The 14,798-nt window shown below is 35.8% G+C and overlaps 1 protein-coding gene across 1 annotated transcript in view; it reads left to right on the top strand.

Annotated features, from left to right (window-relative positions):
- Nucleotides 1-2,491: 2,491 nt before the first annotated feature.
- The window catches only part of LOC116254244 (uncharacterized), a 31,591-nt gene continuing 19,284 nt past the window's right edge, over nt 2,492-14,798 (top strand). The window contains exons 1-7 of the mRNA XM_031629487.2: nt 2,492-2,751; nt 6,469-6,690; nt 7,021-7,116; nt 7,345-7,397; nt 10,584-10,680; nt 11,379-11,452; nt 12,268-12,385. Of these exons, the coding sequence (XP_031485347.1) occupies nt 2,602-2,751; nt 6,469-6,690; nt 7,021-7,116; nt 7,345-7,397; nt 10,584-10,680; nt 11,379-11,452; nt 12,268-12,385 (810 nt within the window). The 5' untranslated portion in view covers nt 2,492-2,601. The remainder of the gene's footprint in view (nt 2,752-6,468; nt 6,691-7,020; nt 7,117-7,344; nt 7,398-10,583; nt 10,681-11,378; nt 11,453-12,267; nt 12,386-14,798) is intronic.

Below are 14,798 nucleotides of genomic sequence, written 5' to 3'. Positions count from 1 at the left end.
TGAACATAATATTTGTGTATCCGGAAGTGTGTATAAGTTGTGGTTTGAGATATAAAGCACCATGGTGTGCTGGCTCTTGACAAGAAGATAATATTTAAGTTAGATATGTTTATACACGAGCCCAAACACAAGGAAGGGCGCATTGTGGTGCCCACCAAACCACGTTAACAAGATAGGGGCATGCTGACATGTTTATGAATGCCAATTTAAAATAGAAGATATTTTAATTTTGGTGAAACTCATTTTTTTTTTCAATATCAATATTTTAATGTTATAAGAGCTGTTTAAGTTTTTGAATGGTTTAGGAAACACATTTAAACTTGAAAAAAACAAAATTGACTTGATATCTTAAACATGCTTTCTACCAAGGCATCCTTAACATTTTATCCGCAAGGTTAGATTGCAGAATAAGTATTTTGATAATTTATTTTAAGTAATTTTACTTTTATCCTCAACTAATGGTACTTGTTACTCTTGACAACTCAGACTTCTCTCTCTGGATGAGAGAGAGATAGAGAGAGAGTCAACTTGCCCCTAGAACTAGAAGCCTGACACCCACATGAATCGAATGGTGACATGCTTTCTACTGCCATCAATCTGACCAGGCTATGCTAAGTCTCAATCTCTACTGCCATCAATCCCACCAATCTATGATAAGTCTCCTTGGAGCTTCTCCTTTTTTGGATGAGGTGGTAAAGATTGCACAAACAATTAGTCTTTATATTTGTATCTAATTTGTGCATGATTTCTAGAATAATCCTATCATTCAATATACCAAGTTCTAAGTTTGAATTTTTTATTATTTTAATTTGGTTATATTGTTGTATGACAATTCATTTTAAATTTCTAATTTGACTTAGGTCCTCATCGGCAATGTACGAACTTTTTCAACATCATCAAGATGATCTAAGAGTATGTATCGTAAATGATAGAGAGCCTTAATCAAGCTATCTTAAGCATACATATTTGTGCGCGTGCATTTCCTTAGAACATACCTACTGCCCATGCTTCACGGTGCTTCCAACTTTTTCTCATGAATCAAACCTTATATAAATGAGAACATTAATGAAGTCAGATGATTTCAAAAACCTTATAGAAATAGTTTTACACATTTAATTTTAGTATTTTTTTTAATTCTACAAAATTATACGTTTGTATTCACATGACGTTGAATTTGTGAAAGGAAAACGATCACATTACTTGTGAGTATGGAGACTTGGATATGAGACACAAGTGGATATCTGTGGTGGGATATTTTTTAGTTTTATTTTGTTAAAAACCCTCATAAAAATTGTATTGACGATGACCAGTTGCTTGAGCACCATTGTTTTTTTTTTGTTAATCTAACTTTATAAATATGATCTTAAGAGTGATTTGGTGAGAAACACAAATTAAGTTAGTCTTTTTTTTTTCACTTTAATAACTTTTTTTAATAATTGAAAAAAGAACTGCCTTTGTAACAACAAAATTTTGATAGCAACTTTTTTTTTACAAAAACAACTTGAACTAAAACCTAATTTATATTAAATTAGTGTTTATAAAGACATTAAGAGGTTCACATTCTGTTTAAATTATTTTTTTAATATACATAATAAACCGTTTTTTCAAGAATAAAAAAATACCCTTCGAAAGGCACAAGGTTTTCCAGCTTGTGCATGCCAATCACTATATTCCATAATAAAAGATATGCTTTTTATTTAATATGATATTATTTTGCCAATGGTTCACGTCATAAAGCCCGTGGCATGCCCACATATGATGTCATATGACGCAGACACGAGGCTTTCACAGTGTCGGTGACATCTCCCTCTCTATGGTTAGAACCGGATCAACGGCTAGAATTCATGCTCGTACACATGAACGACGCCTAATCATCCTAAACCAGATTCCGCGCTACTTTGGCTCTAGATCATGGCCATACATATTATTCATATGGATGACATACAAGTCGGATCGGACCCTTGTATTGGACCCGAGACAAGTTCCTTGAAGAGGTGCCCTCACTGGATCTGGTCTAAGGTCCTGCGGATCTCACATGACCCTGATCCAATTGAAATCATCAACCAAACCCCTTGCGTCGTCAAATAATAATTTCCATAGAGATACTTAAATACTTAATTGGATATGGGGTTGAGCCCATTTAACTTACCCGGTCCATTTGTTTATAAGCTCACGTGAAACTAGCCAGTTTGATCCGGATAGGGAATTGGATCATAACCCGATTTCGTTTACCCTAAGCAGGGTTCCAAATTGGCCAGGTCCGATTCAAAAAGTTTTCAGTTGTACCGGATCCGATTTGAATCCGTATTCTACCCGGAGGTTAACTGCTCTCGTGCAACCCTAATCCTAACGGTCAACCGAATAATTCCACTTCTTGAGTGTCTTGGTGAAAAACGATGTGGCCGATTATTATAATTGTAAAAAATTTACGACGCTTATGTGAAAATCTACCGGGGAAACCCAGTTTTTTGTGAATTATCGTTGAAAATATCTGCCAAAAGACCCGGGTACCTGTTCTTCCGTCGCCATTCCTGTTCTTCTTTTTCTTCTTCTTCCTTCCATTTCTCTCGCTGTCTCTTTCTCGTTGTCTCCCTCTACGAGATGTCGTGGCTTAGGTCTGCCGTGAACAAGGCTGTCGAGGTCGGTGGGAAGAACACTCTCACTCGGACGGTGCGCAACTACGCCGACACAGTCGTTCACCACGCCGGACACGCCGTCGCTGAGGGTGCCAAGATCCTCCAGGACAGATTCGTAAGTCTCATTTCCTCCGCTTTCGAGACTCTTTACCGCAATTATTTTTGGATTGGCTGCCTAATTGGCGAGTCTTCTGCTCTCCGTCTGGTTTGGTTCTTGATGTGTTCAAGCTCAAGCTGTAGTTTGATTAGGGTTTTGCGTCTCCCTGTTTTATTTCTGATGGGTTTTATTGATGCTTCTCGTTTCTTTCTATTGTTCATGCCTTCGCTTTCCCGTGGGAGAGCTTGGTCCGTTGCTTTAATTGCGCCTTTGCATTTTGCTGCTTATTTCCTGATTAAGGATCATTATCGTTGTTCCAATACAAGTGGCATATGGAGTTAGCTGGAGAGGTCGAATGGCTCTGTTTTGTAAAATCTCAAGCAAACACCATTGCTATGAGTGAGTTCGTCCCACGATCTTGAAGAGTAAATTGGGCGTCGTAGTAGCATTGATAGCTAGATTGAAGCTTTTCATGGAATGCATGTTTTAACTAGTTATTGCATTGAGTTTCTGAATCATTGGATGCTCGCTGTCTTTTTGGTGTAAGACTGAGGTGGTACCGACCAAAGACAAATTGTGAGTCGGCTTGTATGGTCTTTTCTGGTTAATCTCTTCTTCTTTGTGGGACAAGGGAAAGCCTAGATTGTACCTCTGGTCAGCCTTTACTGGTTGGTGGATTAGATGGATGGTTTCCAATATGCCCACCGGTGGAGAACACTATCAACTCTACAGTCTACCCTCGTCTACTTTAACTCTTTCTACGTAAGATGTGAATGATTTGGCAGAATGCAAATTGTGGGCATGGATTAGTCGACTACTTTCATGGAGAAACATAAGGAAAACTTGTAGAAGGTTGATTTGGACAAGAAATTTGACGGTCATATCTAGTAAATAGATGAAAAATTTCTTTTCGCATGAGAAAGAAATGACTTTTTACTTGCATAACTCCTTTCCAGAATTGCTGGAAACTTTTCTACCAAGGACATTACAAGTGAGTTACCCATCATATGGATGTAACATTGGTTGAGTATTATATGGGATACAGGTATAATATGCGCATAATATGAGTATTATATGGGATACAGGTATGATACACATATAATACGGGTATTATACTCGTCCCCCCCCCCCTTTTCTTTGTATTTTTTTATAATTTTCAGGATTTATTAAATGTTTTAAATTTTTTAAAAATTCGCCGAGATTTTCTCGAGATATACAACTTTGCGATATTATACCCGAGAAATTCCTTGCCATATAATACCCGTACACGTTTTTGTGACAATGACTTTTGTATCTTTTTAGATGGCGTAATGGTACTTTTTCAGTTGTTTAATGACTATTTTGATGGAAATAAACTCACAAGCCTTATTATCAATCGTAGAAAAAATTAAGCGTGTTTTTTTTTAAGACCCATGGTAATTCTATCATGCTAAAACATTAAGTAGTTTTTGCAAACATCTATTTGTTTATCTATTTCTCTTTGTTAGTTTTTGCTAAGATCGTGTCTCATTCAATTGCTTGGTGCTTTGAGGGCACTGTGTTTGAAGCATTAAAAGCCTAAGTTAAAGCTTTTCTTGGACATGTCAGCTCATCACTATGTTCTGACCAGTTGAAAGCAATGGAATACCTACGTTGTGGTGTCTATGGGCTTCATCTAAGTCATGCCGGTACTTTAATAAGGTTGCCGTACCCGTGTCACCATACCCATACCCAAAATGGGTACTTGGACACACTTGGGTATTTTTTTAGATCAAAACCGATCCAAACTGCTTAATTTTATGTGACTTAATTCTTTTCAACTCAGTTTTCATTATGTTTTTAGAGTTATTGTTCATTAACATGTAATGTTTTTATTTAAAAATTAAAATCACTTGTTTATTTAAATGTTGCTTTCATTTTGATTCTATATTATTTTGGTATATAAATATATATACATATTCTTGCCGTACCCCATACCCACATTTTCTAAGGTTGCTGTGTCTGTACCCGTATCTCCGTACCCATGCCTGAACCACACCCATACCCATGTGACTTAGGCATCAATGAATTCTAGCTTTCTATTCATGTTTTTCCCTAATGAGAACAAACTTTGTTCATATGAACTTCAAGTGATGGGCAATGGACCTATTTGAACTGGGTCAGATAGAGGGTTGATTTTGGTCTCCATTTCATCTGTTAACAATAAATATTATAGTAATGATTTTCTGCCTATTTTGTAAAAATATAAATAATAAAGAATCATAAAATCTACCATGAATGTTTTCAAGGGATAGGCGTGTTTGAAAATGTGTAAATACAATCGTGTTCTCTTTGTATGTGCACACTAACAATGTGCATGTGTGTAACTGTATATACTATATACATATTTCTATATCTGCATATATTTGGCATCTAACTGTATTTGTATATAAAATAGTGTATGTTGTATACAGGTCGTTTATGTAATTTATTTTTTGATTTTACCTAATTATTTTTATGATTTTTGAGCCTCTTTTCTGGTCATTTGACCTTTGACCTGGCTGAGCTAGCTGTTGGCTTGCAATCTAGTTGTTGGAGCTTGTCCAACGGCTAGTTTCAATACAGATGAGATACACACACACACACACACACACACACACATAAAATCTTTGTCTATATTTTTTCCATGCCTTACCTTCAACATTTTTTTTTTAATTTTATTTTCTATATGCTTGTGCCACAGTACACTTATTGTTGATATGCAAATATAAGTGTTTGTTTCTGCCTTTGAGCTCATAGCGTTGTTGTCATCCTTGTGAGATATTTTATGAGTCGTTCAAGTTGATTTTGGACTTGATGTTGTGGAGATTGAAGGCATTTTTATGATGTCTTTGTCTGGACTCAAGAATGTGAGCTTCTTCCTGCATGTTAACTTATTTAAGTTATTTATTGGTTATGTAAAAGAGGATTAAAATCCTGTAAAACCGTTAGAATCTTAGGACATTGGTTGTTCTTCATTTTTTCTTTATGGATGATTTGAATTGATTTTGCATGGGTGAATACTTTAAGTTCTTGCTAGGTTTTCTTTTAACTGCATTTTGATTACTAAGACAAAAGTTTAGACCAGCATTTTTTACTTTAATTTTTTTTGCATTTTAAAATATGGTTTTTACCATCGGATCAAGAGAAAATGATTATTTTTCTTTCTAGTTTCTGCTACACAGCTATCCCATGTATATGATCATGTTTCATTGGAGGTAGCTGCTTCTATCCTACAATAAATAGTTGATGTCACTTGTGCCACTTTTGTCCTTTTAAGCACTGTCTAAAATTGCAGTATCTTTATACCCATCTTCCTTTTTCTGTTCATAGAATGTTGTGTTCATAAATACCATCCAATGTGGTTCTTCTTTAATTCAAAATATAATTCTTGTTTAGTTGTAGATGGCATGATCTCTCCAGTTATGTTTGACATTGAATATGGTGCTAATGTCTTTTGTCAAACTCCAGGAGATCCCTGTTGTTAAATGGAGCTCCATCAATGCATGTCTTTGGTAAACTGGATCTCATATACTGTATATGTAGATCTGTATTGATATAATCTGGAATACGTGATCATGTTAAGACTAAGTTTGTCCATCTTATATTTGTCAATCATGGGATTTATTCTCATATTTTACGTCAATATTTTTACAGCCAGTTCGAAGGTTTCGTACTAGTTTACCTTATGAGTTTGTTTTGCAATTTTATGTGCTTACATACATTACAAAATTCCAGGTTGCTCGAAATTTTAGAAGTTTTAAGCATACAGTTAAAAGGCTAGAAGAAGTTTCTGTTTCTTGTAGAGGGCCTGAAAGGGTGCAATTACTGAAAAGATGGTTGGTTGTGCTGAAAGAAATTGAAAGTATATCTGAAAGTGCTGCTGAGACCACAGAAAAGGTCCCGGGATCACCTCGTACTCTTGATGACATGGAACTTTCTCCAAGAAAGGCTTCTTTAGTAAGTAGATGTGAAGATAATGGCACTCATAGTTTTTCTTCCATGTTTCCTTACTGTTATGCTGCTTATGCATTAATTAGGATTTAATTATCCTCTTTCTCATCCTGATGTAAGTAGCTGTTGTGAAAAGTTTGAAAGGTAAATCCCATCTTTGGAATTCCAATCCCAAGGAAAAAAGAAACAAGAGAAAAATTAAAGATCATTGTGTTTGACGTTTTTGTTCCTATTTTGGTCCATGTCATTTTTTTATTTCTTATTTTTTGCTTAGTGAGAATCATTTCCCACCATTTGCTGCTTATTTTAAGAATTTCTTCTGTTATTCTGGAATAGATACTGTTTTACGATGCTGATGTTGGTGGGGAACCGATGACCTTTCGGGATGTTTTTCTTCACAGTCAAGCGCTTGAAGGCATTACACTGAACATGGTATGTTTGTCCTTTAGAAGTTTTTACGTAAGTCCCATACAGAAAGCCTCTGATTGCAAACATGTGAATTTTTTTGGTCTAGATACGAGATTATTTTGTTGCAAATATGATTCATTGGATGTCTACAGTTTGTTGATTTTGATGGTTGGAATCCTGGTACACTAAATTTGCTGCTCTACTGGAAGATCATATAAGTTAATTGCAGGTTCCATATTTTGTCTGAATCAGATTCTTGAAGCACCGACTGATGAAGAAGTTAATCTGTTGCTGGAGATATTTGCGTACGTGAATTTCTATTTTCATTCTGGTTTATCTTCACTTTTTATTCTCTGGTTTGTGCAAAGTTAGGTTAGATTACAGAAACAATTCTCCGTCATGAGTTTTTTGTGGTTTTTTTTAATAGTCGACTGCATGTATAGTAAAACACATATTTGGAATGCTGATGGTCCTCTTAACAGTTAAACATATTTGGTTTCCCATTATTTGTCTAAGGAGAAAGGGACAAAATACATGTTTGTTATGCTGATGGTTCTCTTGTACATACTCTTCTGTTAGTTGTCTAAGAAGGGGCTGCACAAGAATATGAAAGTTGCATGTATCATTAGCTGTAGATTAAAGCTGGAGGACTATGTGTTTTGGTAATTTCTGATAGTGTATCTTAACAGATCAGGAATGTGTCGAGTCACCATTCAACACACTTAATCTGCAAGGGGGAGGGGATTTTTTCCTGTTTGACATAATTTTTATTTTCTCTGGGAATGTCAACTACCATATTGTGTAAGCTATTTTTTTTTGCTGATGTTTGCTAATTTTTTATGAGATACAAGAACTAGATCATGTCCGAACTAGATAACTCATAGTTGTATTTTTGGAACTTTTTATTTCTTGCCTAACTGCCTATGTGCCCAATAACCCCAGTTCCAAGGAAGCAAGAAGCAGAAAAAATTCCTAATAAAGTACCCTAATGAGGAACCTGATTTGTAGATAATTAGTATAGCATGTCAATTTCCAGGACCACTCATTTATACCGTGACTGAGCTTGAATTGATGTTGAGTCCTTTAGAACACCTTGTACCCTTCTTTCACTGTCCAAGCTATCATATGGTTTCAGACTTTCGGTTTTGTTATCATTGAAGTTTCTTAGATTTGCAAGGTTACACAGTAACAGGTAAGTTTTAAACAGTATAGAAATCCATCTAATGTTTCTAAATTTTTGTCTTTTTCAGTTTCCTCTTGTCCTCTTTCTAACTTGTCAAACACTGCTTTGTCAACCCTACTAGATTGTCTAATTCTTTGACCATGTATCTGCAAAAGATCTGCTTTAACAAATGAGGATGAGCCAACACATTGTGTGGGACATAAATTACAAATAAACTGCACATTTCCACCATGTTCACTAGCTTTTATTTCTATAATAAGCCTCCAAAGTGGTTAAGAAAGATTGATTAAGATGTAGTAGTTACTATGTTTACTTTCCCTTATTCCCATCCCACTCACTACTCTTGTTTGTTACATCCATCAGAATGATTCTACTTGATTCTGCGGGGATGTGATATGGTTTCGAAGGATGAACCGAACACAAACCGATTTTGAGAGTTGTTCCATCTATTCGATGACCGGAACAAACGAAGATACCCTCTAAGTGGACACAGAGTAGCCTTCTTGATAAGCGAAGTGTCTTTCTTGGGGTCTTTAGGTTTTGTCATTGTTTTTGCTCTGAAAGCTCTTCGCACAGCAGAGGTTGAACACTTTCACTAAAACTTCTGCAAATGTGCTCGTAACTGCCTTCCCTTTACCTTTATCAGCTATTGTATTTGAAAAGACAGTCCACAGTCACAGCCGGTCAGCCATAATGTTAGCCCATAAACACATGGCTGAGTCCACAAGCACACAACCATAGTCCACAGACTAGCTATATGAATGACAATAACATGCAAATACCGTCCAAAAATAGCCAACTGCACAGTTGTCTAACACAACCATACAATGCTGACTTGGTGGCGTCTAGGTCCATCTTGCATAAGAAGAGGGAGATAGAGAGCACTGAGATGGGGAAGGGGCAATTAGTTGATGGGGAATCATTGTTTGCTGGTCGCCTGAGATTAGGAAAAGGTAGACCAGTTTGACTTTGATCATTGCGGAAGATGAAGAGGGTCTCACTTCAACCCTCTTTTGTTTTTATTTTTTTACTTTTCTTACTAAAGTAAATTAATAAATTTAATCCTAAGAGAGACAGAAATGGAAGTGGTCAAAGTTGACAGTCGATTTTTCATTTTTGGACTATTCTAGCCATGGCTGCTCGGAGTGCACCTGTCCATGGCAAGTTCAAACCTGCACCCGTGTCTGCAAGTGTGTTTGGCTATGTTGACATGGGCAGGTACCCTCCTAGCTGAGTCTGTGGTATGTGGTTGCACAAATATCTTGGTAATATTGCTATTTGAGAACCGTATCAGTTTGTAAGTTTAATCTTTACTAAGTGTCACTAGTTTTCAGTATTCTATTGCATGATACAAGTACTTTCTTAATCATCTAATTCTATAACTTTCTTATAAGATTAGGCATTTTCACTTAACTTATAGTTTACCTTTTTTTACTTAGTTTTCATATGGTTTGTTTGTCTGTTCCGAGATTGCTTTAGGATAGGGCCATTTTCTTACCAGATCCACAGCAGACATGCCACTGGGGCTTACCCACCTTTATTTGTTGCAAGTTGAGTAAGAGGCAGCAATTCTGGAATCTACTGTCCCTCCCTATCAGAGTGGATGAGGATTTGTTTTTTCTTTAGATCTTAGTTATATGTGGTATTTTAAAAGTTTTGTTTTGTGGTAGGTTGACATAAAACCTCAGGTAAATAACATGCTGCACTTGATGTTTCCTTTGTGCACAACTGGTCTGAGTGAGAGTTAATGCACTGCATGTTAAAAGGTTGAGTGCTTCTATGAGTTTATTATTATGGTGTGTCTGTGTGCATGACTGTTTTACTTTGGAACTAGTTAAGGTAGAAATTCTTTGATTCCTTTAATATACAAGGTGGAGGTAAGAATACGAGGTTGGAGCTGGTTTTGAATTTCAATTGTTTTGTATTGCACTATGACTTTTTTTCTTTCCATGAAGGACATGCACATGGAAATCAATAGTGTTTCAAAATTGACCTAAAGGGTAAAAAGTATCTGTCTGCAATGAAATACTTTCTATTCAGTTTAACTTTTGTTGGAGGCTAATATTGGTTGAATCTATTCGAAGTTGTGGTTCCTTTTCAACTTTATAGGATTTTTTTTTTTTCATTTCGAGTTACCGGTTATATTTGTTTCAAGTAGAAGGGGAAGTTGGTTCAGATTGTTGTTGCCCTCATTTCTATGTACTGCTTCACTGTCTTATCTTATGTTGTCCTCTTTTAAAATTACAAAACGGGTCTTATGTGTATATGGGTTTGCTGTATTTAACTTCTGGAATCTACACTTTGATAGCCTTGCTCTTACGGGTGGAAAGGAAGTACATAATGCAATTGTTAGTAGCATACAGGACTTGGCAAAATCTTTCTCAACCTATGATGAAGAAGTGCTGGTAAGTTGCCTACCTGCTAGCTTCCATTTAAACATTAGCAATCAATGTGTGTCTATATGTGTGTGTGTGTGTGTGTGTGTATTAGAGAGAGAGAGAGAGAGAGAGAGAGAGAGAAACAATTTGAAATAAGAATGTGGAATTTGTCCTTATATTCCTTGTTGAATTTACCAATTGGTGGTTGTGTTGCAGGTGCTATGTTGTTTCCTGAGACAGCTTTCTTAGAAGTTTTTTGGTTATTATTTTGTAGTTGATACGTGACATCATATAAGTGACATCCCAAAGATCCTTTTGTCTGGGTACATTCTGTATGGAAGTCTGTTGTATCTTCAGAATGGAGATTTGACTTGATCATGAGTTTTGATTGTGATAATGAATTTTGAAAGTTCTACCTCAGCTATTTACTGTTCGACAAAGATTTTTGCTTTTGAAAGTATCAATCAGGATCTTTTTGATAAGGGTGTTTTCCAGGATACTACTAGACTATCCCTGTCTCTCATGCCCAGTTGCTTTTAATATGCCCTTAAAGGAGGGGCCTTATGCATTTTCTACAATCTAGACTTATTATGTATTGAGCTTTCCTAGTTTTAAGGATTACGAATGGTACATGGATTCATCGAGTGAACCTTTGGATACACAAAAGTGCCCATATTGATCAGATGATCTATCCATTAAGTTCGTGTCTTTTGAAAAAATTTCAGGTAAAGCGGGAGGAATTGCTCCAATTTGCACAAAGTGCTATTACGGGGCTGAAGTTAAATGCTGATCTAACGAGGTTTTCTTTTTCCTGAGTTACTTTTCATGCTTTTCAAGGATATTAGTTTAAGATTCTATATGAACTGAAAGTGCATTTCTACATAATGTTCTTGTTTAAAATTTTCCACGGATTAGTATTTCATATTCATCTCAATGACCTATATGCTGTTTGGTACACATTCTTAGGCATTCTCATCAGTCATTTTAAGTGCAATATAAGCAATGTTTCCGAATAGTATAGAAAAGCTTGATGCAAAAAAATGGCTTGCAACTGTTCAAGAAGGTCAATGTCAAGGATGTATTTTTGCTAGTTTACACAGCTAGCCTTGAGCCAAAGGGCTATAGGCACACACAACTTGCACTTGCGGACATATATACACAGATTCAGCATAAAATCTATTAAGCGTGCCTTTTTTCATCCTTTCATTCATTGGTTCTTGTAAGAAAGCTCACACAATTAACATTACCCCACCTCTACCATTGTGGTGGTGTGATTGGCTCCAGTATTTCCTTTGACTTAGCAAAAGACTTTTTGATCTTCCAAAAATAAGGCAGGCCTCAGATTCACAATGAACTGCATGTGAAATATGGAGTGCTTCTTCAGAAGAACATAAAATAATGATTGGTGGCCTTCTTTTGAATTGGATTTCCTTATGTTTGCTCCTTTTTCTACACTCCATGTTGTTTATGACTTTGTGCTACGCATTATACACATATGAATTAGAGTTTCATGACATTCATGAGGTGCAGTCACAGTTTACTTTTTCTCTATATTAGTCAGATTGTTGTTCCATATGTTCCCTGTTTCATCCTTCGATCTCCCCTTGATGACAGGATAGATGCAGAAGCCTTGGTTTTAGAACAGAAACTCTATAAGAAGAATACATCAGAATCACCCTCAGCAGAAGATACTGAAGATGCAGCTGGTAGTAAGGCTCCTATGTCTACCAAGGTGTGTGTTTTAAAATATGTGGATGTGTTGTAAATGTAACAGGAATCTTGTGGTCCTGCTTGCCATTCAGGAAAATTTGAGACTTGGTATAGTGGTTCCTATCTATAATGGTGCCTATCTTATATCTTGTCTACTTTGTGGACAATAATGGGCCTAGCCGCCTAGGTGCCTGCTTGGGCTGCCCTAAGGAAATGGCTGGACAGCCTATACACCTAGTTGGAAGCTCCTACTGGCCCAAGCAAAAAAATAATTTTACTTTAATCTTAACTGTAAAACTTTATTTATCTATTTGTTTGTTCTATCTTCTAAATCTAATATGTTGAATGAGGTGGGGTGGCTTCCTCTTTTTGTTCTTCTTGCTCTCTTTTCCCCTTTCTTTCATGTCAAATGGGCCTGCCTCGGTGCCATTTAGGCCTGATTGAACCTTTTTTAGGACTGCTACCTAAGCTTGCCTAGTAGTTTTAACTTTTAACTACATAGCTCATCAAACATTAGTTCATTGGAAAAAATGCTCATATTCTACTTGTTTCTTTATGTATGTTCATGTGTCGATATTCAGTTGCAAGTCACAAGAAAATCCTATTACTCCTAATATGGATGCTTTGTAGTATGTGGTCATTTTGACTGCTATATTGCAAGGACTCACCAAAATAGCAGCCGCACCTACGTCGGCAAGGGTGCGGTTGCTGGTGCAGCTCAGACATGTAATCAGATGTAGTCCATGCCCATCGGGTGCAGTAAGCTACATGAGACCAAATTTGTCCTCTGTTTGATGGGCACCTAACTAGAGTCAAATGGTGAGTTGAGATATGTTCGTGCTTTGTTGAGGACAAAACTTTGTCAATGACCGTCTCTGATTCTCCGGCTAGCATCTCTGGGGGGTCCTTCTCTTTTGGCCATCACCGGCAACAACGACAGCCTTCCCAGCAAATGGAGAGCTCCTTTGTGTCTCTGATGTTCCATATGTGACTGATAGAGGAGACGAAGAGGAAGAAGGAAGAGGGAGGAGACAGAGGAGGGAGGATGAAGGAAGAGGGAGGAGACGGAGGAGGGAGGAAGAAGAAGAGGGTAATGGTGGGCTGTGGTAAATAATGAAAACAATTGGGGTTTTTGTAAATCTTGTTTTGTTTTAAACTTCCTCATTGTTATTTGCAAAAGGAGTGATTTTTCAAAATTTTCATCATTTTTCTCTTTAAAATCTTTTATAAAAATTTTTATTTACTTATAACTTATTCGCTATATATATATATATATATATATATATATATATATATATATAGAACATAGTGTATGTGTGAGAGAAAAAAAATTTTAAGTAACGAAAACTTTTGTTAGGTAGCCTTGTATTGTAATGAAAGAGATTTTAAAGAGCAAAATGATGAAAATTTAAAAAAATGGGACTCTTTTTTGGAAGTTATATTAAGGAAGAAGTTTAAAACAAAAAAGGATTTACAAAAAGCCCCAGTTGTTTTCATTCTTTAGCACATACTACCATCAACCACTTCTTATTCCTTATATATATATATATAGAGAGAGAGAGAGAGAGAGAGAGAGAGAGAGTTATAGGTAAAGAAAATCTTTTATAAGGAGCTTTGTATTGTAATAAAAAGGATTTTAAAGAGTAAAATGATGAAAATTTAAAAAGAACAAAACTCTTTTGGAAATGATAACAATCAAGAAGTTTAAAGCAGAAAAGGATTTAAAAAAATCCCAATCGTTTTCATTCTTTACCACAACCCACCATCAGCCTCTTCTTCTTCCTCCTCCCTCCTCCCTCCTCCCTCCTCCTTCTTCTTCCTCACCTCCTCCTCCTCCTCCTCCTCCTCCTCCTCCCTCCTCTCCTCCTTTGTCATATATAATTTATAATTCAGTCACATAAAACACATTTTTTTTGAAAAAAAGCGATAAATTAAATGGCTGTTTAAAACTTTTTAAAAAATGGTTTTTTTCTTAAACGTTAAAAACTAAAAAAAAAGCGTTTTTAACACGTTTTTAATGCCTTTTTCGTGTTTTTTTACTTTTTTCATTTTTTTAATGCCAAACAGTGTTTTTTTATCATTTTCTATTGTTTATTTGTTGCAAATCTACTTATCTTTTGATGATTGTGTTATTAGTTTCTCACTTATTTTATTTGTCCCCCATTTTTAGTTTTCTAAATTTTTTAAAAATTTACCATATTTTCCTCTTTTTTTTTTTCAAGCTTGCCGTAGTATACCTGAGAAAAACTTCGCCGTTTAAAACTCTAAGACGTTGTTTGTGACTATGATATATATATATATATATATATATATATATATATAATTACATATATATAAAATTATAAATTATATATGGGAATCATCCTTTTGTCAAGGGAGAGAGAAGTTGGCTTCTATATTTGCAATTTAATCTTCACCATCTGATTTCATCAGAA

Source organism: Nymphaea colorata, chromosome 5, assembly GCF_008831285.2.
Source record: "Nymphaea colorata isolate Beijing-Zhang1983 chromosome 5, ASM883128v2, whole genome shotgun sequence".
NCBI classification, from domain to species: domain Eukaryota; kingdom Viridiplantae; phylum Streptophyta; class Magnoliopsida; order Nymphaeales; family Nymphaeaceae; genus Nymphaea; species Nymphaea colorata.
This window is presented reverse-complemented; position numbering and strand designations above follow the sequence as displayed.